The sequence below is a fragment of the Petaurus breviceps genome, unplaced genomic scaffold (assembly GCF_028583685.1).
Source record: "Petaurus breviceps papuanus isolate PSGF00001 unplaced genomic scaffold, PetGlider_PUasm1.0 428, whole genome shotgun sequence".
In the NCBI taxonomy this organism is placed as follows: Eukaryota; Metazoa; Chordata; class Mammalia; order Diprotodontia; family Petauridae; genus Petaurus; species Petaurus breviceps.
In genome coordinates this window covers 4,080,457-4,108,017 of record NW_027186331.1, presented here as the reverse complement: position 1 = coordinate 4,108,017, position 27,561 = coordinate 4,080,457, and the positions used below count along the sequence as shown (strand labels likewise).

General features: G+C 50.8%; 1 protein-coding gene across 1 annotated transcript in view; it reads left to right on the top strand.

The window, feature by feature from the left end:
* The first annotated feature begins 8,803 nt into the window (after window positions 1–8,803).
* CRKL (CRK like proto-oncogene, adaptor protein) overlaps window positions 8,804–27,561 on the top strand; it is a 33,619-nt gene continuing 14,861 nt past the window's right edge. The window contains exons 1-2 of the mRNA XM_069100897.1: window positions 8,804–9,138; window positions 23,433–23,898. Coding sequence (XP_068956998.1) covers window positions 8,828–9,138; window positions 23,433–23,898 — 777 coding nt within the window. The 5' untranslated portion in view covers window positions 8,804–8,827. The remainder of the gene's footprint in view (window positions 9,139–23,432; window positions 23,899–27,561) is intronic.

Below are 27,561 nucleotides of genomic sequence, written 5' to 3'. Positions count from 1 at the left end.
CTTACTAGCTGTGTGACCTTGGGCAAGTCACTTAACCCTAATTGCCCTGCCTTCCCCTTTCCAAAAAGAGCAAAACAAAACAAAAAATCAAAAGTGCTGGGCAACTCCAACTGGACCTCAGCAGTCTGGGTGGCCAGCTGGAAGTTTCTCTCTCTTTCAGCAACTCTGGTCCCTGACAATTCTCTCCTTCTGCTTCCATGATTCGGCTTCCAAAAGTTCTTCTGGCCTCTCTCTGCTTGGGCCTCTCTCTAAATCCACAGCACCAGCTCCTCCCAGTTCACTCCCCTCTCTTCACTTCAACAAGTCCATCCCACAAGTGGCATTCACAAGCTCTGGGTTTTAACACTTAACCTGAAAACCAAACCAATACAAAGGGGATCTTTAAATTCCATTACCATTACACATAATTGTACCTGCATTTTAGGAAAACTGCTTTAGTGGCTGAGTGGAGGATGGTTCAGAGTGGGGAGAGACATGAGGCAATCCAATCTCCTAGGAGGTTATTGCAATAGGCAATCACCTCCAGGCATTAGGTGATAAAAGTCTGCATCAGAGTGAGGGCAGGGTCAGTGTAGAGAAAGAAGCATATTGGAGAGATGTTGTAGAGGTTAAACTGATGAGAGATGCTTCACAGATGAAACTGATGAGAAATGCTGCACAGGTGAAACTGATGAGAGATGCTGCACAGGTGAAACTGATGAGAGATGCTGCACAGGTGAAACTGATGCGAGATGCTGCACAGGTGAAACTGACCAGAGATGCTGCACAAGTGAAATCAACAGGCCTTGGTAACAGTTGGATGTGGGGGGGTGAGAGATAGTGAGGAGTCCAGAATGACTCCTGGTTAGGAGCCTGAGGGACTGGGAAGAGTGAAGGGGAGGAGGTTTAGGAAGAAAAAGAATGAGTTCTGCTTTGGACATGTTGGATCAATGTCTCATTTTATGGATGTACAGCCTCTGGGTCTTCTTTGTCTATCATGGGAGAATTTATGAAGAGACATGACCCAGAATCCCCCAGAAGGAGCAGGTATGGTTTAAGAACAAATTCTTCAAAGGGCTCAGCATCACACAGTGTGTCTGTCATCTTGGAGTCAGCCCAGCTGATGATGATGGTTAATAAGAATAATGATAAAAAAATAATGACTATTGTTTTATATAGTACCCTGAGGTATAGAAATAAATACCATCCATACATTCTCTCCTTTAATTTCCCTAACAACCATGTACTGTGAATCCTACATGTTATTATCCCCATTTTATAGGTGAGGAAATTGAGTCTCAGGTCAAGTGATAGGTACCCATGGTCTTGAAGAGGTTATCATAAAATGATGTTAGGGTTAGGGGTGTTCGAGACCCCAAAATACCAACACACCAGGTCTTGCTGAATGAATTTGACTTAAGCCTTCTCAGCCAAAGGGAAGTTTATTAAAAGTTTGCTTGTAAGGGGCGGCCAGGTGGCTCAGTGAGTAAGAGCACCTAAGATCATCGACTCCAGTGTCGGGATGACCTGACAGGGCTCAGATACTCAGCACCACACCCAGAAATAACTGGCCGAGTAACCTTGAGCAAGTTACTTAACCCTGATTGCTTATATATTAAAAAAAAAAAGTTTGCTTGTATTGGACACAGAGTCTGTGCTAGAAAATTCTATGGTGCTCTCACACCATGTGGTGTGAGATGGGGTCTTATATACAGAAGGTTCTAGACCTTCTGGTCTAGAGGGGAAGTTTGGGGAGGGTCTTCAGGAGAAGTCAGATGAGGTCAATGAGTGATTAAGGGTGGGAAGTTGCTGGAGGCTACCTGGAGACTACAGACAATGGTGGGCTAGGCCAGCTCTAGGGTGGATTGATATTTTGATAGGCTCAAAGGTGGGAAGTAGATGGATGATAGAGGGCTAGGCTAGTAACAGAGGTCTGGGCCCAGCCACAAGGTAAGACTTATGGCCTCATGCAAACGCCTCATCAAATGGGAAGATTTAATCAGAGTTCAAGAGGGGTTCTCAGAGCCCTTACCTCAAGGACTTAAGGAGAGCTCAAGGGGGCTCCCAGAGCCCTTACCCCATCAGTCTCACAGTTGAAATCTGAATCCTGACTGCAAGGCCTGAACTGTTTCTCCTACACCCCTCTGTCGTAACTCCTTTCAGAGAAGTCTAATATTGGGTGGTTGACCGATGAGTGATGAAATTTCTTTAGCCATTTTTTCGGGTGTGGAAGACCTGTGATCTGCACTCCCGGACATATGGACTGCTTTTTTTGGTCTTTGAGTTCCCTGGCTTGGTTGAACACATTAATTGAATTGTTAAAATACAATAATTCAATCATTTAGTACTCAATCCCACCAGTTTCCAAAGGGAGTTGAGATGGCACACAAAGCCAAGCATTTGATACAGGATAATTACAAAATAAAAGAGAGCAAAACCATTCAAAGATAGAGGAGAAGAATGTTCCATATCCTTGCATTGGTTGCTTTGGGGATCAAAAGAGATAATGAATAGAAACAGGGTACATTTTTTATTTTTCTGTGGACATATGATTTCACAGGAGGTCTTAGGGAGTTTCCTGGGGGATAGAGAAGAACTGAATGATAGGAGTGGCCAGAAATACTCAGTTGAACCTGAGATACAAACCCATTTCTCCTGACTGGGATAACTTCTTCAGTCTTGGGACCCCACCTCATCTCTGCCCTCTTTACATCCTCTGATTGGAGGGAGGGGCCATGAACTTGTTCAGTTGTATCTGATTCTTTGTGACTCCATTTGGTATTTTCTTGGCAAAGATACTAGAATGGTTTGTCATTTCCTTTTCCAGCTCATTTTACAGATGAAGAAACTGAGGCAAGCAGGGTGAAGTGACTTGGCCACAGCTACTAAGTGTCTGAGACTGGATTTGAACACAGGTCTTCCTGACTCCAGGCCTGGCACTCTATCCACTGCACTGCCTAGATGCCAGGGCAAGGAACTACAAACCTCCATTTAAGGAGGGAGCTCATCTGCACATTTCTTACCTGAAAAGGCTTTCCCAAATGGTTGGGCTAGTCCACAACTCCTCCAACAATGTATTCTTGAGCCTATTTTTTCACATTCCCCCAAGTTATTTGTAATTTTCCTTTTTGCTGTCAGCTTAGCCAGTCTAGGGGGATGAGGTGGTCTCAATTTGCATTTTAAAAAGATCTGACCCTCCACCATGTTGGGTACTTTCTCCTCCTCCTTTTCAGCTTCCTTTTGTGTGTCTTCTTCCCCTGTTAGATTTTAAGCTTTTGAGGGCAGGGCCCATCTTTCTTTTGTTTTTCTTTCCGTCTTGTAATCACATCCCTAGCTCTTAGCTCAACAACAAAACCCTTTGCCACTTGATAAATGTTTATAGACGACTCCAAGTTTAGGATAAAGGCCCTGTTTGTAGACTAGAGGGCAAAACTCCAAAGAATGAGGAAAGACTAAAGCTCCAAGGATAATGGGTGACTGATGAAGTATCCCCAAAGGAGAGGGGACACTTTGGCCTCCATGTCCTCTGAGAATAGAGAGAAAGCATCACCTGCCAGTTCATGCTCCCCATCTCGCCTGGGCCCTCACTGCTCAGCACAATAATCTTTTTCTTCTTTCCAGAGCAGCTGTCCAGCACACCCTCGATCGGGGGCTGCTAAAAACATCCACTTTAGACAATTCTCACCCCTCCTCTTAGCATAGGACTTCACTGCTTGCTTTGAAGCCAATCACTGCAGGATTCCTTTTCTTTTTTTAGGCAATTGGGGTTAAGAGACTTGCCCAGGGTCACACAGCTAACACATGTCTAAGGTTGGATTTGAACTCAGATCCTCCTGATTCTAGTATGCTAGTGCTCTATCCACTGCACCACTTAGCTGCCCCGCTCCTCCTGATTCTGCTCCTTAGAACCCCATGATCTCATGTCCATTCTCTGTTTCTGTCTCTGAAGAAAGGCCAAGTTTGACCTTGCCAAGATCAGGAATCCCTTACTAAGTGCTTATTGAAGCATAGCCCAGAAGGAGAAAGAAGCCATTCTAGCCCACTCCTTTGCAGAGGTGGTAGTGGCCTGGTTCGGAACATGGCATATATCGTTCGGACTTTTTTTGATATACTGATGAGTTTTACTAACCTCTCCCCTTCTATTTTTTTTCCTTAAAAATATTATTACATGGGACAGTTCTGTGGGATGAGGGGGATATGAGGAGAAATTGTAGGGGTATAAAAATAAAAATTTATATTAAAAAGAAGTGCTTGTTAATTTCCTCTGTGGGTTTGCCCCTGCAATCATCTCTTCCTTTCTTTCTCTTTATCAGTTGGCACCTCCTCCACTTCCTACAAACTGCCAAAGCCCCCACCAGAGACCTGCCCTGGGCCCTTTCACCCCCTCAAGGCCTGGATCTTCTTTCAATTTCGAGGTCAAACTGCCCAAGGGTTCCATCCTCACTGCTTCCACTCTCTCACATCCCACCCCACTGCCCCACTGAATCTATGCCTACCCACGATCTTCTAATTGCTCTATCCATTGGCTCTCCCCCTCGCTTCTCCTCCTCCTTGACCTCTGGGTAGCTTTTAAAGGTAATTAATCTATTTCTTTTTAGTTTTCAATATTTACTTTTATAAGATTTTGAGTTCAAATTTTTCTCCCTCCCTCCCCTTCCCTCCCCCCTCCCCAACATGACCTGCAATCTAATATAGGCTATACATGTATAATCATATTAAACATATTTCCACATTAGTAATGTTGTGAAAGAAGACTTGGAACAAAAGGGAAAAACCATAAGAAAAAAAAAGAGAAAATAGTATGTCTCGATCTGCATTCAGACTCTGTAGTTCTTTCTCTGGGTGTGGATAGCATTGTCCATCATGAGTCTTTTGGAATCGTCTTGGATCACTGCATTGCTGAGAAGAGCTGGGTCTATCAAAGTTGGTCATCGCAGTACTGCTGCTACTGTGTACAGTGAGTGTTCTCCTGGTTCTGCTCACTTCACTCAGCGTCAGTTCATGTAAATTCTTCCAGGTTTTTCTGAAATCTGCCTGCTCATTATTTCTTATGGAACAGTAGTGTTCTGTTACGTTCAAATACCACAACTTGTTCAACCATTCCTCTGGGTAGCTTTTGATAACAGTGATAACTCCTGGCAGCTAGGTGGCATAGCAGATTGGAATGCTAGGAACAGTTAGGAAGACCTGAGTTCAAATCCTGACTCAGACACTTCCTTATTGTGTGACTCTGGGCAAGTCACTTAATCTCTGCCTACCTCTGTTTCCTCATCTGTAAAATGGGGATCATAATAGCACCCACCTCCTAGAGTAGTTGTGAGGTTTGAGATAATATCTGTAAAATGCTTAGCACAGTGCCTGGCAAGTGCTTGCTCCCTTCACCTTTCTGCCATACAAGAAGCCTTTCCCAGAATGGCTGTGCTAGCTCACAGTCCCACAAGTGGCACATATGGGAGCCTGCTTCTTCAATCCCCTCCAGCATGTGTCATTTTACCCCATCTGATGGGGGTGAGACAGCACCTTGGAGTTGTTGGCATTTACATTTTCAGAATACCACCTTTCCAAGCACCCAGCTTCAAAACCACCTCCCTCTCTCTTATCCAGCCCATCACTAAACTTTGTTCCTCGCATCCACCTCTCCCCATTTCTCCTCTCACATAAACCTCGAAGGCCTGGCACAGGCCCTTATCACCTCTCACCTGGACTATTACTTCCACTCATTCCCCTGCCTCAAGTCTCTCCCCACTCCAATCACTGTCTTGTCAGTGCATAGGTCTGATTATATCAGCCCACTCCCCTGAACTAGATAAACTCCTGTGGCTCCCTATTACCTCCAGGATTAAATAAAACAAATCCTTTGTTTGGCAGTTAAGGCCCTACACAATATAAACCCTAAGATCCGGTCACTCTGGCCTACTTACTGTTTCTCAGACAGAACACATCATCTCTCATCTCCATGATGAGATTCTTTGCAAAGAAAGATCCCTAGCCTGGAGTGTGCTCCACTCCAGCTTAGGCCTCTCAGGCTCCCTGGTTTCCTGGCGCCATCCCTCTACTCTATACATCCTCTGTGTGCTTTCTGACTTATGTGTTGTTACCCCTATTAGCACATAACCTCCTTGAGGGCAGAGATCATGGCTTTTCTTTGCATCCCCAGAGCTCAGTACAGCACTCAGCACCATGATAAGCACTTAGTAAATGCTCGTCGATAGACTGGTTGGTTCAACAGGTATCAATGCAGCACCTTGGCTGTCTGGCTTAGAGATCATCTCCTCCAAACACTGAGTCCCAAAGAAGGAAAGTGACCTGTACCAAGTAACAAACTGACCCTCCTCCAACTCTTTTTCCCACCATTCCTGTGGATCCTACATGAGATACTGGGGGAACTGCAGCATAAGCAGTCCAAATCTGACTCGTACTGGCTTCCTTAAGCCTACTGGATGCCAGCATGTCTCCGTGTTAATTATCCACCGAAGGAGCGCTGTACTTGACTTTTCCACCAGGTGGAATTCTCTTTGACCATTAACCCTGCAGCCACTTCATTCCCTTTCTAGGGAAAGTGGAAGGGTCTCCCAAAAGGATGCTTTATTCCCATTGGCCACCAGAGGGTAGTCAGCTGAAAAACATCTATGCTTCCTCCTCACTGCCGGACTTCAGGCAGTTTAAACCTATCTAACAAGGTTCAGAATTTTGCTAGGAGATGATACAAATATGGCTTTATAGAGTGGATTCTTCTCTGTAAAGGCATGCCCCTCCATACTCAAAAGACTCAGGTGCTCAACATTCTGGGGCCATACCGTACTGAACACTGCAAAACTCGAGGGAAAAAGTTACCCCGCCTTTGATGGGGCTCTCTGGTTCTCCCAGATCTGCCAGCTTCAGAGGATGGGAGAGGAATCCTTGAAGTGCCTGTACCCACAGTTTATGGAAAGGGATAAAGGAAGGGGTTGTGCCTTTCTAGGCCCCCTCAAAGGGTCCTGGCCTGTAATAAGAGAAGTGGAAAAGGAGAGGAGAGGACGATGGCTGTCTCCCCTTCCTTGGGCCTCAACGTCTTTGCCTCTGCCCAGCATCCAAATAATCTCCCCCGGGGCTAATCGCCATCCTCCAGGTCCACGGCGGCTTGAGCCTTCGGCCACAGACCCCCTTCCTTGTGGAAGTCTCAGAATCGCAATCCAGGCAGAGGGGCTGCTTTATCCTGGTGACCAGGGTCAGCAGGGAGTGGGGATGTAGGGGAGGGAAAGAGGACACCCGCGGGGAGATCTCCCTGAGAGCGGCAGCTTACCCGCTGCCAGGTCCCGTGCCCTCTGGGCCGGGCCGGGGGACGCCCGTCGGCACAACCTGGACTACGGATCTCCCTCGGGGAGTGGCTCGGGCTGCTCCGGCTGCCCACGCCCCTATTGTGTGCCCGCCCCGCTCCTGCCGTCCAGCGGCTTACGATCCCCGCCCGGGAGGACTTCTCCCGGGACGGCTCCGTGACCTCGGCAGGGTGTGCGCCACCCCCGCCCCCTCGGGCAGGCTGCACGCCCCCCCTCCCCGCCCCCCAGCAGGGGACCTCGGCAGGGTGTGCGCCACCCTCGCCCCCTCCTGCGGGCTGCGCGTCCCGTCCCCGCCCTCGCGGGCTGTGCGGGGCCCCCCAGCCCCCCCCCTCCGGGAGACCCCCGTGAGAATCCGCGCACACACGCGCACGCACCCCCGGTTCTCGTGCCTCCTCCGTCTCGGAGGGCACCGGGAGATCGCGGCGGTGTCCCCCTGGGACGTCGGCAGGGCAGGGCGGCCCCGGGTCAGGAGGACCGGCCCAGGTCCGGGACGCTCTGCCGGGGGGCGGACGCCCCCTAACTCCGTGCGAGGCTCGGGGCGCCCAGTCCCCCCGGGCTGGTCCTTCCCGAACGCCCCCCTGCCTCCCGAGTGCAGGCCGAGCTCAGCCCTTGGCACACCCGAGGCTTGATTTGGGGCCCCCCCTTACTAATGAGTACCGCTAACCCGGGCCTGGGTTAGGGACCTCTTAGAGCTGATCTCGTTGCGGATCGTTACCAATATATACGGCCGACGCGGCGGGGTGGGGGCCAGGGACACCAAAGGTCGGTTCTTAGTGCGGATCGTTACTAATACTTATGGCTTCACTGGGAAGTAGGAGGAGCGTCGTTACGGATCGCTAGGGCCCAGCCCGGGGCCGCTCAGCCCCGCCCCTCCCCTGGACTCCCCGCAGAAATTTCCCCACCTCGACTCGGCCTTTCAAAACCGAAGGAAGCGGCGGGCGCCCCCCCCCCCCCCCCCCCCCGCGCCGGGCACGCGCGCCGGCGCTCGCTCACGCGGACGGGCGGGAGAGCGGCGCCGCGAATGGGCGCGAGCTCCGGGACAGCGCGAGCGCCGATCCTCATTGGGCGCGCGGGGGCCGCGCCGGCCAATCGGCGAGGGCCCGGAGGGGCGGGGCGGGCGCCACGCACGCGCAGAGAGCGCCCCCGGAGAGGCTGGGGAGGTGGCCGGTCGCCCGCCATTTTGTTGCTGTGGCTCTCGGGAAGCAGGGCTGCGGCTGAGGGGCGAGGGCCGGCAGGCGGCGGGGCGGCGAGGCGGAGGCGGCGGCGGCGCGGAGCGGCGGGGCCCGGGCCCCGGCGCGCGATGGTGCGGGCGCGGCGGCGGCGGTGCCGCGGGCGAGGGGCGGGCCGGGGCCTCTGAGGGCGCGAGGGCGGCGGCGGCGGCGGGCGGCAGGCGGGCGGGCGCGGCGCGGGGAGCAGCCCTTCGGCGGAGCGGCGGCGGCGGCCCCACATCGCCCGCGGGCTTCCGTAGCCGGCGCGCGCCCCCGGCCCCCGTTGTCGCGCGGCCCCGCGGGCGACCCGGAGCGGCGGCGGCCATGGCGGCGGCGCGCTTCGACTCGGCCGACCGCTCGGCCTGGTACGTGGGCCCGGTGTCGCGGCAGGAGGCGCAGAGCCGGCTGCAGGGCCAGCGGCACGGCGTCTTCCTGGTGCGCGACTCGTCCACCTGCCCCGGCGACTACGTGCTGTCCGTGTCGGAGAACTCGCGCGTGTCCCACTACATCATCAACTCGCTGCCCAACCGGCGCTTCAAGATCGGCGACCAGGAGTTCGAGCACCTGCCGGCGCTGCTCGAGTTCTACAAGATCCACTACCTGGACACGACCACGCTGCTGGAGCCGGCGCCCAGGTAGGGCCCGCGGCCGTGGGCGGGGGGCGCCCCGGGCCGCCGGGTCCGGCTGTCTGAGAGCGGTGGGAGGGCAGCAGAACGGGGGGCCTCGGCGGGGGCCTGAAGGAGGCACAGTGGCGGCCCTTAGTGCGGGTGACCCGCCGGAGGAGCTCAGCCCGGGCGCGGAAGGGAGGAAGGGAAGGTGAGCCCGAGCCCCTGGAGAGGGGCAGGCTGCAGGTCCCGGGGCTTTCTCCACCCTCCTGCAGCAGCGTGCGTGGGAAAGAAGGGGACGAGGGGCGAGAGCGTGTGGCGGCCGCCTTCCCTCCCAAGGACTTTTCCAGTGCCGTCTGCTGCCATTTTGGAGAGCGGGTCTGGACCAGCTTATCCCCAAGGACCCGTTTCTAATGCTCATGTCTTGCCCCTGGATCTCTGATGGGTTTTCCCCCACCACCCGTTTTTGGAAATGAAAGAGTGGCTGAAGCAAGGTTTGCAGCTTGGCCCCTGACGTAGATTAGATAATTGCCTGGCGATCGACGCCCTGGGTTACCCAGAGAGAGGGAGGAGTTCGAGTCTCAGTCATCTCAGCAGGGCATTACGGGAGCCAGTTCCAGTCTCCTGGCTCCCTCCTCCACTTCCCTTTCCACTACCTGGCTTGGCCTTACTACATTTTTCTGGTTTTTCTTTCTCAATGTGGGGTAGGGGAAAGAACCGTTCTTTGAGTTTATAAAATCAGGGGGCCGCATTAGCACAGAAGTGCTGTTTGGCCCTGGTGCCCGCGACCTGCCAGTCTTGTTCTGGGAAGGCCTTTTAGGATGTCAACTTGACTGGAGCCCTGGCTGAGGCTCCAACCCTTTCCAGGCGATCCCACTGCCAGGCTCCATCAGGCCCCTCCGCCCTCTCCTCTCTGACTCCTCCCTTGTGTGCTGTTTGCTGAGCCGGTTTCATTGGGCCGGGCTGGGGAAGGCAAAGTGCTTCCTCAGGTGGAGTGGCAGTCATTGAGCCTCCTGCCATTCTGACGTTTGCTTGGCCGCTTTGGCCAGTCCTGCCGGTTAGACTGCGAGTTAGAGACCCCACTCTACAGTTTATTAGCTGTCTGACCAGCCAGCAGGCATCTATTCAGTGCTTCCTGTGTGCCTGGCAAAATGGTGGGCAAGCAGATGGTGCGGTGGATGGAGCGTTGTCACTCCGGGCAAAGCACTTCACCTCTTGTTTGCCTCGGTTTCCTCCTTTGTAAAATGAAGATAATAAGAACCCCTACCTCCAGGGGTGGTAAGATAAAAATTGTGAATGGCTGAGTGCTATATCAGTGTTAGCTATTGTTATTTTTAAAGGCCAGAGCCCGCCTCAGACACTTACTTGATGTGTGACCTCCACCTCAGTTTCCTCATCTGCAAAATGGAGCTTCCACTGACACTTCCCTCCCAGTGCTCTATCAGTACCAGCTCTTGTGGTTATCCTTGCCAGGGAGATAGTTAGCAGACAGTTACACACAGGCTAAAGTGGGGAGATGCTGACATACTGGGGGACTTGGGAGAACTTGGCCTGCCTCTTGAAGGAAATGGCACTTGGGCTGGACTCAGAAGGAAGCTTGGGGATCCAGAGTCAGGGCTGAGGAGGGAGAGCATTCTGAGCCTGGGGGCAGTCAAGCAGAGCAGAGAGGCCACTGTTGGGAGGAGAGCAGGATGGGATCGGATCCAGGGTGTGTGATCAGCTTGGAATGAAGGAGGGCCTGAAGATAGGGATGTCCTCTGCTCTGAAGGAGGGCAACCTTTAGAATGAAGGTGTTGGACTCTGCCATTTGTGGCTTTGAGATAACCAAGTAACTGCTTAGTTAAATTCTAATTGTCCTTCATCACTGTCTCCATTTGGATCCCAGACTGGAGAATTGCCAAATGAAAGGAGATTTCAGTGTGCAGAAACAAAATCTGGATTACCCGCCTCTCCAGAGGATTTGGGGTTGGTGTCTGCATAAGGAATTTGCTCTCTGCTGGCCTACTAGCCTGTCTTACAATCTTGCTCCCAAAATGCAGCCTAAACGGTGGGCAGGGTGGCCTAATTAAAAGCTTGTTTCAGAAAATGTTTTTTTTTGCACCGGGAACCTTTTTGGCAAGCCAAGTTATGATCTGAATAGAAACGATATTAAATCCCATTGTGTAATGCTTGTCAGTTTTACAAAACCTGTTTCTTCACCAAAAACCCAGTGTCATGGGGAGAGAGCTGAAGCCAGGTAAGTGACTTGCTCAGGGACCCAACTGGCAGCAGGGGAGTAATTCCGATGCAGAGATTAGACGACCTTGCCTCACTCAGGGTGATTAATCTCTTAGTTAGAATAGTTTGTTCTCAGAATCCAAGTTAGGTCCTCAGAGGTGGACTTGTCCAAATAGTCACCTCCTCAGATTAGTTGCAGTTGATCTGGTGACAGGGAGCTCACTACCTCTGTTCTGCATCCTCTGGGCCAGCCATTCCAGCAGGTTTGGAAGGAAGTTCTTTGTTTTAGGGAGCTTCTTCCCTAGACTTTGTGTTATATTTCTGTTCAGTTCTGCAAACTTTTGTCTAAGGAGTCCACTCCCTGGCCTCAGGGAGCTTTCTTTCTACCTAAAGAAAGACCCTGGGGAGAGGGGATTAATTCCTGGAGGAAGTAGTTGAGGCTCCGCAGCTAAGTGGCAGATGAATGAATGAATTTGGGGGTCCACTCCTAAGTAGCTTAGTGTCTGGGAGGGAGGCTGGAGCCAGAATGAAGGGCTTTGAGTGCTGAGCAGTTGAGGCTGGAGCTTATCCCAGAGACAATAGGGGGCCGCTCTTTTTCTCCCTCTCTAGCTTCTACTTCTGGCCTCTGCGGCCCTTCTCCTTTTGGAGGCAGTTGTCCCTAAAGCTTCTCTTGAGACTCAAACAACCCTTTTTTGTTGAGGGAGATTGCAGGATCCCAAGTGGGAGCTGTCTGCCTGTTGTTCCCATTGTATTAACATGTTTGCCTGACTCCATACAACCAAATCTCAATCCCAGGCAGGCCTGGGATCGGAGCCAACCTGCTGGGGGCAGTTCAGTGTTGCCCTTGTCCCAGAGCTAAAGCCTTGAGCCTAGAAAGGGCTTGGACCTGGTTCGGGGAAAATGCCATAACCCAGAGGGTGATGAGAGCCCAGCTGCTGTTGCATCTTTATTTCAAGGCTGACGATGGAGAATTCTTGGGAGAACTTGGATGGTTTTGTTCTGTGTGTTTCCTAGACATGTTAGTCAGTGAGCTGACATTTGGGTACAGAGGTGTGAACGTTCCTCTCCTCTCTCCCTGCCCCCAAGGCCATTTTAGTCTTTAAAGCCATTGCCTCAATCAGACAACACACTTTTATTAAGGACCTGCTGTGTGTGGGACTGTGCTGGGGGAGTGGGGCCAGAGCAAAAAGGAAATGACCCCTGCCCTCCTAGGAGTAGAGAGGAGAATCAGACAAGATGGAGTACAGTGTGATGGGGATGCTTGTTATCACCCCATACATTTACAAGGAAATAGAAAATAAACAAAATCATTTTGGGAAAGGACCTTGGGAGCTGGAGAGTCAGGAAGGGCTTCCTTTTCAAGGCAGGTGTTTGAGCTGAATTGGAAAGGAAACCAGGAGTCTCCCCTAGGGTAGGGGCTGGGGAGGAAGTGCACTTCTGGCTGGGCAAAGGTGTGGCGACTGGAGACCAAGCTGCATGGAGGCCAGTCTGGTCACCTTTTTGGGGAAAGATTCTAAAGACCAAAGGAGAGGTTTTGTTCATTCCTAAAGGCAGTAGGGAGCCATTGGGAGTGAAATGGTTGGATCTTTGTTGAGGAAAATCACTTGAGCAGCTCAGGGGAGACCAGTGAGGTGATCTGACTTATGGGGAAGAGGTTCTCAAGGATGAAGGCACCCCCTTCAAAAATAGGACAAGCCTCAGTGGCCTCATCTTTCAAAGGAGACATCCTTCCTGCTTGAAATCCATGCATCTGTGATCTGTCAGCTAATATTTCTTGGACAGTTATGATGCTTCATCTCCGCTTTGAACCCCTGCAGAAAGAGGCCACAGAGAAGACCACACTGCCCAAGTCTGAGGGTTCCAAGATCGTTCCCTCCATGAGGAGAAAGGAGCACAGATCGAATTCTGAGACAGCAGAGATGACTAGAACACACATGTCTGGGTAGCAGTCATTTCTAAGCAACAGCAGATGGTATTTACTTCAGGCAGGGCTGGATACAGTGTAATTCCAGAATAATCTGGCAGAAGATTAGGCCAGTGGCTTGGAGTTAGTGAGATTTCATCCGTATTGGTGTATAAGTAAATCAGTCCCCTGATTAGTGAAGGTATGTTATTATGATGGGGGGGGTGGTCTGTTAAACCCCAAGTGCCAGCCTCTGTGCCTGTGTATTATCTACTTCACCCAGATCCTGCCCTATCGAAGGGAGAAGTTGTATGGTTTTGCTAGCTGGGGCATAGTTGTAAAAAGCGGAGTGGAGTCACTCTGCAGGTCCCAGTGGCCTGCCACCATGCAGACATTTATTTAGGGTTTAGGGCTTACTGTGTCATGTTGGGCTCTGCATGCTGAATGGGCCTGTCTTGTTCAATGTTAGCAATGATTGGACAGCGAGAGACAGGCATGTTTTTGTGGGAGGCACAGAAATGGAAGCAAGGTAAAAGGGAAGCATACAGTAGACTCAGAATCAGAATCATCCCAGGTGGGGTGGGTGCGATCTGATAAGAGGACTGAGTGTGATTTTACAGTTGGGTTTTGAAAACTCTTCCGCTGTTCTAGAGTGGTGTGGGTCTGCCTTGGTAACTGTTGTAAAACAAAGAGGTTTTTGTGATGCACCAATAATATACCCTTAAGGCGTTGGCGGGTCCCATTCAAAGAGATTGTAAGGAGACAGTTGATTGTATGTTGCTCTTAACCCCGTTCTGCAGGTCCCCTCCAGCTGCAAAGGCCTTTAGAGTAAGAGCCTGCTGACAAGTCTCTGAGGGGCAGTTTAGTGCTGGCCTTGCCCCCTTGGCCTTCCCCCCCAGGTGTTGCTGGGACCTGTCAATTTCACCTTTGTACCATCTCCCTAATGCTCCCCCTTCTCTCCTCTGCCATGGCCCCCACACTCTGGTACAGGCCCTGATCACCTCATCCCTGGCCTGTGGCTGTAGCTGCCTCCTGGGACCTGCCTCAAGTCCTCCACTCAGCCACCAGAGGGGATTCTCCTAAAATGCACCTCCAGCCCTGCCGTCCCCCGACTCAGTAAACTCAGTGGCTCCCTGTGGCCTCCAGGAACAAACACAAAATGCTCTGGTTGGTCCTCTAAGCCCTCCCTGACCTTGTCTTCTTCGCCTTTCCAGTTTTCTTAACACCCACACCCCACCATGGCCTCTTCGGGCTGTTCTATGAACAAGAGCCTCCGCTTTTAGCTCTCAGCACTCTCTGGTGCCCTCCAGTCTGGGCCACTCTCTCTTCCTGCTCTACCTCCTGCCTCCCTGGCTTGTACCCCCTGAACTTAGCAGAGTGCTTGGCCTAGAGTGGGCATTTAATTAGTGTTTGTTAGATGTTCATTGATTGGATAGAGAAACCATCATAGCTGTCTAGCTGCTGACCAAGGGGGTTTTCAGGCTCCAACAGCACCTGAAACACCAGTCCCTAAGCTATAGGGGACTGTGTGGAAGGAAGTGTTAAAGTTATCATTCCAGCAGATCTTCAGGACCATGTGCCTAGCACTGTGCTCAGTGGGTAGGGTAATCTTAGTGTGGGGACACCTGCAGATACAGGGTTATTCCTCCTGTAAGTAATGGTGTTTTAGTGAAGCCTTGGAGAGAAAAATGGGTTTTAAGAGTGGAGGTAAGAATCAGTCAATAGCCATTTTTAAACCCTTCCAGGCATGGGAGGGACCTGTGCAAAGGTTTGGAGATGGTAGATGAATATGTATGAAAGACAACAGGAAGGCCAGAAGACCTGGCCTGGAAAGGGAGATTGGAGCCAGGTTGGGACAGAATTTAAAAGCTAACTATTGGATGGAGTTTGATCCTGGAGACAGAGGGGAGCTGCTATTGGAGGTGAAGGAGCAGGGAAGTGACCTTCAGACCTACACTGTAGGTAAATAAGTCCCTTGGGCATCTTGGGGAGGATGGATTGGATAGGTTGGTAGAGCAGTAGGCCAGGTGAGGCCTGACAGGAAGCCTCTGGGAATGGAGAAAGGGAACAAAGCAGAGAAGAGGGAAAGCTAGACTGAACTGGACTTACCAGCTGGACTGATACATGGGAGGAGGGGAGTAGGCTTTGACCTGGCTTCCTTGAGGATGACCTCAGCAGAAATTAGGAAGGCCTTCCAGCCTGCAGCCCTGGGAAGAGGGGAGGGCAGGCATCCCAGGCACCCTCCTTTCATAGCTGGGGACACTGAGGGACAGATGTTTGTTGTGTCTGAGCTAAGACTCAGCATATCCAGGGATCTTCCCACGACAAACTAAAACCCTCCCAAGATGGCAGAGGTTTGGAAGGAAAGGTATTCTCAGTGTTGGAAGTCTAGGCAGGGGATTCTGGGTTGGTAGGAATCTGGCAAAAGCTATTGGACTGTTTGATCTTGCCTGAGGGGCCTGCCAGAGATAGGTGCTTTTGGTCAATATTTCTTGGATGATCCTGGGGGTGGGGAGTAACCAGTAGACTTATCTGACTCCCAGCTCAGCACATCTCTGCTTCTAGATTGATTGTCCTTTATGTGGGCATCTCTTCATCTCCCCATAGATGTGCAGACCTCTGGTCTTAAGCAGGTTGGAAGGGAGGGTCCTAAGTCTATGATCCTGTTAATTGAACTGAAGTCCAAAGCCCCAGAAAGAACATGCCCTCAAGGCCTAAAGGAGAAGCCTGTACTTGGGGCCAGGTCTCTTACAGGTACAGTCAGTTCTGGGTCTTAGAGGCTGAAGGTGAAATGTTGTACCTAGGAAGGAGCAAATGCCCCAGTTTGGCAGGATTTAGTCCTGGGGAGTTGTGTGGTAGGCAGGAGTGAGATTGTGAAAGGCTTCCCTGTGCTGCCCTGAGGCTCAGGCAGGTTGAAGGGACTTCAGAAAGTGTCAGGGCTGTGATGAAAAGATTTACCGCATTAGTCCTCTGGTCCACCCTGCTGAAAGCACCTCCTTGCCTAAGCAAGACAAAGAAATGCCTGCCCCGGCAGGAGGGGATCCAGCAGCTTTTCCTTTATCTTTTTAAAGCTGGGGATGGCATACTACATACTACCGCCTGCAGCCACGGCTGGCGCTCTGCCCATGACTGAAGAATGGTTTTTATCATTCTAAACAGGAGAAAATGTTCTTTCCAAATGCAGTTTGCTGAGCCCTGCTTTAAAGTACTGGGATGTCATCAGCCTGGATGTTTCTTCCCAGTTCTCCTCTCACCCTTCTCCTGTGGGGCTCTGCCCCAGTCCTCCCATAAGTTAAGTGCACATGGTGTCCACCATGGCCTGTAGAGGTGGGGAGTGAGTGGGGAGCTTTCCTGGCTTTCTGCTGACTCTCCCCGGTGCTGCCACAGTCACAGGCCGTGTGTCCATCTGTTATCCCTGCTTCTTGCCACCTGGCAATCCCAGCTTTTCACTGCTTTCCTCTCCTTCCGTGTTCTATCTGTTATGTGCAACATCGCCCTCACACCACATTGCCTTCCAGGGCCTGTTGTCTGGGCCATGTACATTCTCACCTCTTTGGAGATGGTAACATTCCATGCAACAATGCAGAAACCATTGATGTCTTAGTAGATGCTCTTTCATCCAGGGAAAAGATTGGGGGCCATTAAAAGAAATAACATTTTCCTAGTCAGGCACATTCATGGCCTTCAGGTATTTGAAGAAATGTTTCCTTATGGAACAAAGATGAGACTGTGCTTGGCCTCAGGACAGCTGGTTCTAATAAAAAAAGTCTCTTCAAGGCCACCTTGGGCAAGGGACCTCCTAACAGCTGGAGGTGTCCAGAATCACTGGGGGAGGAAGAAGGAGAGGGAGTCAGTATGCAAGCTTTCATGGAGTACTTCCTCTGTGCCTGCCATGCCCCTGCCCTCGCACAGTGTCCCAGGATGGTAATTCAGAGGGAAGTCATGGTAGTGAGCTCCCTGGCAGTTAGAGGATGGGCAGTAACTTGGGGGAATGTTAGGAAAAATAATTGTGCTTCAAGGGCTGATGGACTTCCACAGTCTCCCAGGGTCCCCTGCTGCTCTGGGATTCAAAGTCACAAAAAGGCTTTGGGGTAATTTGAAGATCTATGTCATTATGATGTCTAGCTTTACTTCAAAACTTAGTGATTCTTTGTCCTTTCACACAGACCTCTGGTTGGCGTCTCATGTGTGTTCATTTGGGCCAAGCTTTCATTTGGAAAGGTTGCCCCGTGCTTGGAGAACCAGTCTGCGTCTTCTTAGCCTGGCCTCTTCTTGTCTGAAGTCAGTAGTCAGAGACTGGTCAGGACTCTGGGGAGCTTAGGTCCTAGGCTATTAAATCTTCAGGGATTGATGATATTTGATAGACCATGAGGTCTTGGAAGGGCCTGCAGAGTTGGGAGCCAAGACGTTCAGGGATCAGGATACCCCAGATTTACTACGAGTGGGCAGGTTGCGTTTGGTAGGAAGAAGCCTTTCTACACCTCAGGCCTCGGTTTGTCTCTTCTGTCTCTGTCTAACTTCTGTCACTGGCATTTAGCTAGTTCTGTTCCCTGGGCCAAGCAGAACCAGTCTGAGCCATGCCTTTTTCTAAGGGACAGCTTGTCAAATAATTGAAGAGTATCTTATCTCTCCCCCTTTCAGTCTTTTCTTCTTCAGACTACATGTTCCCAATTGCTTCATCCAGTGCTTATGTGGTTTTAATTATCTTTTTAGCAAAAGTTGCTGCCATTTGCTGATGGCTGTGCACAGGAGGTAGATGAGACATCCCCAGTCCCATTCAAGGTCAATACAGGCCTGGAATCAGGAAGACTTATCTTCCTGAGTTCAAATCCAGCCTCAGATACTTTGTGTCTTTTCAGGCAGGAAGGTTTTTGAGGGTGTGAGTGAATGTTGGAGCTGTCCTTTGGGAAGATGACTGATTACCTTGTGGAGAAGGGACTGGCTAGAAGAGATGCTTTAGAAACAGTGCCTCAGGAAGCTACTGAGGCCTGAAATGAGCTAGGAGGAGATGTGGCCCTGGGAGTGAGGGGACACTGGGTGGATTCCAAGGGTAGAAGGAAGAGCTGGTCGCCCAAGTCTTCCCACCTGGTGGGAATGAGAAAGCACCAAGCTGGGGAGATGACACCAGTTTCTGTTATTTTTACTTTGTTGGGATCTGTCTTGTTTTTGTCTTTACTATTATCCATATTTTATACATTGACTTATATTTAGTTTATTCCCAAATTAAATTATGAAACTTTAATGGATTTTTTTTCAAGTGTGTCCTTCTTGGTTTCTCTAGATTTGGGAATAGTAACAAAGTAATGAAGTTAATCATAGACTGCGAATTAGAAGGGCCCATAGTGTTCAGCAAGGCCAACCAAATCCCTCATCTTCCATTTGAGGAAACTGATGCCTAGAATAGGAGTCTGTGACTTGTTCAGGGTCACGCCCAAGAGGCAGCAACCCATAGATCCCTCTGTACTCGGGCACACTCTCTCTGTCTTCTTTTCAGGATATTTTTGCCTGCCTTGCTGCTAGTCCCCTCTGGCTCTCCCCATTGCTCACTCTGCCTCTATCTTGCTTCCCTAGGCTGGGTTCACTCTTCACGTACTTGAAGTCACCATAGTGTGAGACCTATCTTCCCTCCCAAGGGGCTCAGCCGCATGTCCACCCATCCTCTCCTCAGCTATTGAACCACTGACCTCATAACTTTAAACCCCTGGGGCACTGGGGGTATGGAGCAGAGGGGCCAGTGCTGTGGGCCCTTCATTTGGGCTCAGGGAGCTCTCTTTCAGCCAGGGCTTTCCCTTGCCCAGTCCTCCATGCTGCTGGTGGAGGTGATTTTTCGGGCATCCTTCTCCGTCTCAGCTTGTTGGCTGCAGCCTGTCTTAGCCTGTCAGGGAATGTCGTCTGGAATGTGCTGACCTGGACAGGAGAGTTTCCTAGATATTTAACCTTTTACATACTAGATTTTTTTTTTATGAGCAATCAGGGTTAAGTAACTTGCTCAAGGTTACATGGCCAGTTATTTCTGGGTGTGGTGCTGAGTATCTGAGCCCGGATTCGATCCCCAGGTCATTCCAACACTGGAGTGGTGGTGCTCTTACTTGCTGAGCCACCTGGCCGCCTGGAGATTTTTTCTTTTAAGAAGTGATTGATACCTGTCATTTTTGTGCCCCTTTATTTTCCACGCCGTTTTCCTTTGACCCCTCTCACAATGAGCTCTCGTTTCTGTGCTCCTTCCTGGTGACCTGGTGCTGTGTCTCAAAGCTGAGGCAGGCAGCAGTGCGATATTCCCGTTCTCCCAAGGCCCTTGTCAGCCCTTCTGTGCCAGCAGCACTAGGTCATGGTCCCCTCCTCTTTGCACTCAGAGCAGACGTTCCTCACTGCCTCTGCAGGCTGCATGACTGTGCTGACCTTTTGGGGGGATTCTGGACAGCCTGCGATGCCTCAGAATGATGTTTTTAAATGCATAAAATAGAGGATTGCAAAGGAAACCAATTCTCTTGAAGTGCAGTTATTGGAATCTTTTTTTTTTTTTTTGGAGGGGGAAGGCAGGGCAGTTGGGGTTAAGTGACTTACCCAAAGTCACACAGATAGTAAGTGTTAAGTGTTTGAGGTTGGATTTGAATTCAGGTCCTCCTGATTCCATGGCTAGTGTGCTATTCACTGAGCCACCTAGCTGCCCCTTGGAATCCTTTTAAAAAGCTCACCTCCTGTTGCCCTGTTAGGAACCTAGATCTTCCCTCCCACCTGGCTCTGTGCTTCTCCCAGGCTTGAAAAGACGGGCCTTTTAGGGATTGGGCAGCAGCTCTTTTCTGGTCAGTGAATTAAGCAGTCCCAATTCCGTGGGTAAAATTCCTGTCTTCTCAGTTGTTTTTGTCTGTCACCCTTAAGGTACAACTTTGTGGATTGTAACAGCCTTCCTCCCTCCTTCCTCCACTTTCCCTTTTCAGGACTTGGAACCACAAGGCTTTGGAAGGCTGGGGTCCAGATAGTTTTGTTCTTAAATACACCACACCTGGAGGCCTTTGATGGTGGCAAGGGAAGCTGAGCTCTGCCCAAAGGAGATGATAACTGTAAATCCCCCCTCCCCCCATGTTTTATACTGCCATATTTCAGCCATTTCCCACACAGAATAATATGTCCATTGGTTAAATCAGTCATGTTTCTGTTAGAATATTTTAAATCTCTCCAAAAATATAGAATCTTACTCTCCCAAACATGACTCTAATTCTTAAATGTTTCAGTGACTTCACAGCCCTGGATGGATGGATAGATGGGTGGGTGGATGGATGGATGGATGGGACTTGTTGTCAGCAGACACAGTGGCCCCTTTTTGTATTGATATGTTGTGTATGCTCAGGCTGGCCTGTATTTGGTCCCATCTGCACCGAGGTCTACTCAGTGGCCTACTTAAAGGTTGACCCAATTAAAAGTTTTTAAATAGGGCTTTCTAAAGAAGACCTTGACAGTGTTGACAGTTGGGTTGTAATTAATGTGGTGATGAAGCCAAAATAATGGAGCTGATTTTCATTTTAGGCCCCATTTGAAATTGGGAGGTTAGCATTTGACCAGAAAGGCCTTGAAGTTTCAGCAGAGTGGATGTTTGCTCTTTAAGAGGCTGCCTGAGACCTTTCTATGGTTCTGGTTCTCTTTTTCCCTCTCCCCCCCACCCCTCTTTCCTCTCTTCTCTCTGTCTCTGTCTCTCACCCTCTCTCTCTTTCTCACCCCTCCCCCCCATGCTGTGAGATGGCCTTAGAGTGGAAAGAAGTCTCTGCTTCACCCCCCACCCTGGGTAAAATGAGGTTAAATAGAATCTTAAGAAGGAGCTTGGGGTCCAAGCCCTCACTCTGGGGTTGTGTCTGCTGTAAAGCATTTTGTAAACAGTGAGCTTTCTCCTGACTCGTTTTTATTTGAAAGATGTTCCATAACTGAATCTCCCTGGGCGTGGATTCCAGAATGGACTGAACTAATCCTGGCTTATATTTTCTAGGGAGAATGTTCTGGGGGGTTCAGATTCACAAAGTACTTTGTGCCTCAGAGGTTGAGATTCTAATCCTGGATCCCATCGTTCACCCGGGAACTGGGCCTTCTGTTTGCCTGGCAGATAAAGGAGGGTGTGGCATTGGCTTGATTAAAGGCTTTCTAAAGAGAGCTGCTGTCTAACTCTGGGGCCCATGGGTGCCAAAGGGGCCCATGGGTGGATTTTGGGGAGTCCTGGTGGCGCCTGATTTTCCTTAACCTCTCCCAGAGAGTGAACATTTTTTTCATTTATGAATGTGGGGGACAAGCTGTGCTCGGGGGACAAACTTAGGCTCGGAAGATTGTGCCTTGGCCAGGTATAGTTCTGTGGTCCCTTAATGGTCTGTTGGCTGTCTATAAAAAGGGAAGCGAAAGTAAAACCAGAACACAGGATCCCAGCCCCCGGGGGTGAAGGGGGGAGTGAGGCGGCAGTGTTCTGTCCTTCAGTAGGTGAGAGGCTGAGGCTGTTCCCTTGTACTGACAGGAGACTGGAAGGTGAGCTGGAGACAGTTGGAGGAGAGTGTGAGCCACAACCCAGCTCTGCCTCTGGGCACTTATTTGGCCTAAGGTGGGACCCTTGGCTTTCCAGCCTCCACGGTCTTCCCCTTCTACAAAACCAGGAAATGATGGAGATTCTCTGAGGGCCTGGCTGCTCTCACGTCCTGATTCTGTGAAAAATGTCTTGGGCCTTGTAGGGAGGCCGGTCAGGGGTCCAGTATATGCAGCCTGTGGACTGGGCTGCCCACAGCAACGATTTCCCCACTTTGAAGCTCTGTGAAACACCCAGAGGAAGTAGCTCCTACCGCAGTGGGCTCCTGGCCGCCTCTTGTGTTAGGTGTCCGGCCTCTGCTCTGTGGGAAATGAACCTTCCTCCTCCCTTGGTCAGAGGCATCCTTCAGGCCCCACTTAACATCCATTCATCCTTTGAGACTTTTCCTGCCTGCCTAATCCATCCTGATGTCTCCCCTCTTGGAGCCCTCACTGTCCCACAACAGCTTCCTAATTCTTTTATGTATCTGATAGATACATAGGAAGTAGATAGTAAATAACAGTGTTTAAAACTTGACTTCCTGCTCTTACATTGAGTTGCAGTGTATCCAGAGGGGGCACTGAGGATGGTGAAGGCTCTTGAGCTCCTACCATGTGGGGATTAGTGAATAGAGCTGGGCATGTGTAGCCTGGCTGAGAGAAGACTGGGGGGGCAGGAGGAGGGCCTTGGGTAGAGACTGCAGAGAGGCATGTCTTGGCCTAACTTGGAACCCTTAGAGCTGTCCAGAAGTGGGCCAGTGACCAGCTTCTGCCTTTAGGGGAGGCCCCTTTTTGTTCTCAGTGTTCTGTGCTTGGGGGAAGCTAGACATTCTTTCATTATCACATTCAGATCGATGTAATCTGTTTGTGTACGGCTTTGTAAATTACAGACATAACCTTGTTTGATTCTCACAACATCCTGGGGAAATCTCTAAGTCAGGAACCATGCACCCATTTTAGGGCTAGGGAAATCGAGGGTCAGAGAGGTCAGCGGCTTAGGAGGATTCCACATAGTAAGCAGCACCCACTCTAGAAGTGATAATAAGGAAGGCTGACCTTTATATAGAGCTTACCGTGTTCCGGGCACCGTGCTGAGCACTTGGCAGATACTTCATTTGATCCTTACACCAACTCTGGAAGGTAGGTGTTATGAGATGAGAATACTGAGGCAGACAGGTATAGTGACTTGCCTAGGATCACATAGCTGCTAAATGTCTGAGGCCAGATTGAAAACTCACGTCTCCCTGATTCCAAGTTAGCACTTGAGGTCTAGGTCTTGAGACCTGTAGCATTACTTGTTATACCTCCTTAGAATGTCTAGTAAAGTCTGCCTGTTCTAGGAAAGGGGTGTGTGTTTGTGTGTCTGTGTCTGTGTGCACTTCAGAGGTAGGAAGCTACTTCATTTGGACAGACCTGGTGTCGATTCATTTTAAGTTGTCCAGGGTCAAGGCTCTCCTTTGGGGGGGACGTCTCATGTTGAGGTGTCACAGAGAGAATTCAGGTCTTGGCCTGGGATACCTGGGACTAAAAAGCTTCCTGGCTTTGTGACCTTGAATGAATAATCTCACCTCTCTGGTCCTCAGTTTCTCCAAGCATGCTTCAGTACCTAATAGGAGTGTTTCCTCTTTAGGGTCTCAATTCGATTTGGTTTTGTTTTCTTTTGTTTTAGGTATCCAAGCCCACCTATGGGCTCTGCCTCAGCACCCAACCTGCCTCCCACAGAAGAAAATGTGGAATATGTACGGACTCTCTATGAGTTTTCTGGGAACGACCCCGAAGATCTGGCCTTTAAGAAGGGTGAGATCTTGGCCATTGTTGAGAAGCCTGAGGAGCAGTGGTGGAGTGCACGCAACAAAGATGGGCAGGTTGGGATGATTCCTGTGCCTTATGTAGAAAAGCTGGTAAGATCTTCCCCTCACGGGAAGCACGGAAATCGGAATTCCAACAGTTACGGGATCCCTGAACCTGCTCACGCTTATGCCCAGCCCCAGACAGCAAATCCTCTCCCAGCCGTCTCCAGTCCTCCGGGGGCAGTGATGAGCCCCCTGCCCTCCACCCAGAACGGACCTGTGTTTGCAAAAGCAATTCAGAAGAGAGTCCCCTGCGCTTATGACAAGACCGCCTTGGCCTTGGAGGTAAAGTGACCCAGCTCAGTTTTGGGGGGGTGTGCGTGTGGACCTGTGTGAACTGCTGGGGGCCACAGGTACCCAGTGTTTGCCTTTGCTTCCTCCCAAAAATTCTTGGTGCCATTGATTGAGTCTGGGGGATTCCCACAGTGCTGTGAGGCATCCTTTTTTTTTTTTTTTTAAAGCAATTGGGGTTAAGTAACTTGCCTAAGGTTACATGGTCAGTTCTTTTTTGTGTGGGTGTTAAGTATCTGAGGCCGGAACCAATCTTGGGTCCTCCTGATTCTGAGGCCGGTGCTCTTACTGTGCCACCTAGCCACCCCAAAAGGCTTCAAATGTTTATGGGGTATGTGTTTTTGGGGGGGGGCAATTGGGGTTAAGTAACTTGCCCAAAGTCACATGGCTAGTTTTTTTGTGTGTGTGCTAAGTGTCTGAGGCTGGAACTGAACTCAGGTCCTCCTGACTCCAGAGCCAGCACTCTACTCACTGCACCACCTAGCCACCTCTTGTGAGGCATCCTTGGAAGCAAACGAGGGACAGACCTTCTTACAGACACTTGGGTAAAGGCACAAAAGGGCAGTAGACGAAGAGTCAGGCCAGTGTGACCTTGGCAAAGTGATGTGATGAAGGTCTCTGGGCATTGGCTTTCTCCTCTGTGGGAACTTTAAGCTTACCTGATTGTCTGAGCTTAAATCAGTAGTGTAAATACGTGGCCCCAGCTTGGCCGCATCTCTAACAAGTGAAGGACAGCCAAGGCTGCAGGCCTTGAAGTCTCATTGGGTCCTAGAGACAGCAGTGCTCTCTGGGCTTTACTTTTTTACTTTACTTTGACTTTTTGCTCTTTTTTTGTTCACAAATTTGTTTTGGAAAAGCTGTCCTTTATAAGTCAAGTCAGCGGTGACAGGTGGGTGGGCTGCTGGGTAAGAAGAGGAGCTGGAACTCTGTGTGAGCCCTAGCAGCTGAGTCAGGAGAGAGCTAGGTATCAAGTGGTTTTGAAACCATCTGATGGACTGAGTTAAGGGGACTTAGTTAAGGGAATGATGTAGCCCAGAAGAGAACTTGGGTGTCTGAACTTGCAGCCTGTTACACTGCCCAGCCCCCCGGCCCCTACGGGACGTCACTGCTGTCTGCCCCAGAAAGGCAGAGGGCTGCTTAGTAGAGAAGAGAGGTGCAGGGATGTGTCTGGGGCCTGAGCATGACCTGAGCCAGAGAAGGAGGGGAGTCCTGTGGCCCGAGTACAGGGGCTGTGTGCAGTGTGGCGGCAGGGAGAGCTCACACCACCACAGCCACAAGGATCTGATTCTGAATCCTTGGAGACTGGTGTAAGCACGCTGTCCACATCCGCCTTGGTCAGCTCCCGCCCAGGCCCTATAGCTCACAACAGTACTTCAGAGGGGTTTCTCTGCCTCTTTTCCACAGTGGGGAGTTGTGGGGGGAGACAAGTCAGGGAGTGTAAGAGCTGGAGCCTCAGGAGAGCCTCAGGTAGGGCCTGGAGGATGATGGGATATCTCCCAGCTAGGAAGGAGGGCAGCTCGACGGCATGGGCCACTGATTAAAACTGGCCTTGAGCTTCTTCCTGCCAGTGTGTTCCTGAAACTGAGACTCCAAGGGAATGAATGGGCCCCAGAGGTGTTGATGTGACTTATCCAGGGTCACACAGCCACTGCCAGAGGCAGGACTGAACCCGCCTCTTCCTGACTCCAAGGACAGCTTGTTCCATTTTGCCATGTGGCACCTCTATAAGGTTATTTTTAAGGCTTCCTTGTCATGTTATCTTCATTAGCTTTGTCCCATTTCTCTGTAATTACCTTTGATACTAGCATGAGGAGCCTGTTGACTCAAAAGGAGGCTAGGGGAGAAGTCGAGAAGCTGCATCGCATTGTGCTTGAGTCTGGAAGGAAAGGGACTTGTGTGGAAGAGGACTGGGGGTTGCAGGGTAGCAGGTGGGGCCTTGCCTCCCTGGGGCTCAGGAGGCCTCTGGCCCACAGCTACATCCTCAGGTTGGAGCTCAGCCCCAGTCACTGTCTGTACCTGAGCCTCTTCATAATGTGGTCCCAGGAGAGAAATGGGGGGGGGGGGCACTTCACCACCTACACCCCCGCATGGCTTGGATTGAGCAAAGAAAATTGCATTGAACAACAAACAGTGTACTTGGGAGGTGTTGTTTGTGTATGCCAAAGTGGGCCTTGTGGGCAGCCGTGAATTTAACAGCGTTTGAGCAGCACGGCATCTCTGCTCACTTCCACAGAAAAAGCCAGGATATGCTTGCTGTGCTCTTGGGAGTGATGCAATTAGGTTACCAGGAACCCAGGCGGTGAGGAGGCAAGTAGGGTAGACTGTGCCCTCCGCCAGGTCCCTGGTGCCTTGGCCAGCATTGCTCAAATTACAGCAACTCAGGGGACTCTAATGGAGATGACTCAAAAACTGGCACCGTGGCATTTGTGTTCAAGAAGCCAGGTGGGCAAAGGCGGCAGTTCTTGAACCGTGCCCGTTCAGGCTGTTTGTGGGAGTGTTCCTGGCCCATCTGGCCGAGAACAGGTCTGGAGAAGCAGCTGGAGCCTGGCACAGGCACACACATATTTAAGAGTGGGTCAGGGTGTGTGTGTGTTGGCAGGGGGCCAGACTTTCGAGGTGGGCTTCAGAGAAGCCCTGAACAAGGAGGGGGCACCAAGGGAGGGCAGAGTTCTGGACCATAGATCATCCTCATCGTCTTCAGATCCTGACAGTGAAATGCTGCCCCCTGGGGGTGGTGGAGGATTTCGGGGCCCAGGAGACAGTCTGGGGAGCCCCGGCAGCAGATCCCTGGGCAGGTGAGAGAAGAGGTCCTGTCCTGCCCACTGCCAGCCTGCTTGTCAGGCTGCTCAGCAGGGCCTTATCTCGTTCTGACCTCCCAGTGACCCCAGTTATGTCTGACCCATTTGGGGATTTCTTGTTGGAGTTAACTGGAGTACTTTATCATTTCCTTCTTCAGTTTATTATACAGATGAGGAAACTGAGGTAAACAGGGTTAAGGATTTGCCCAGGGTCCCACAGCCGCCGAATATCTGAGGCTTGATTCAAATTCAGGTCTTCCTGACTCCAGGCCCATCATTCTATCCACTTGACGCCTAGCTGTTAAGATATTTGACAGATACTCAGGGCTGCCCACCTAGTGTCTGAGATTGGATTTGAATCCAATACCTACTCCATCCACTCACCGCCAGCTCCCTTCAGGGCCAGAGCTGATGAGCATTGGCTCAAGGGAGCTGCCTCACTGCACATTCAGCACAGCAGTGTGTCTGGGCCCCAGAGCCTTTTTTTTTTCCTTTAACCAAAAGTATTTGAATTGCCCTAGTCCTTGAGAAGTTAACTTTCTCCCCCCAGGTGAAATGAATGATGAGAAACATTTTTTCTGATTTAGGAAGGGTGCCTCTCAGGCATTGGAAAGAGGCAGCAGATGCCCGTGCCCTGGATCGTTTGGGCCCACAGGCCTTTGGTTTTGTCGAGCCATCGTCAGCCCAAGTGCTAGTTCCCTCCTCCCCACCCGTGCCATCTTGTCCCTATGGAGTCCTTGGATTTTTCTCAGGTTCTCTATACTTCAGAGGTCTCTCTCTTGTTTTTATTGTCTGTAGGCAATGGTCCCCAGGTGCTGCCCCTCAGTCTTGGAGGTTGTGACTAGCTCACCTCTCTTTA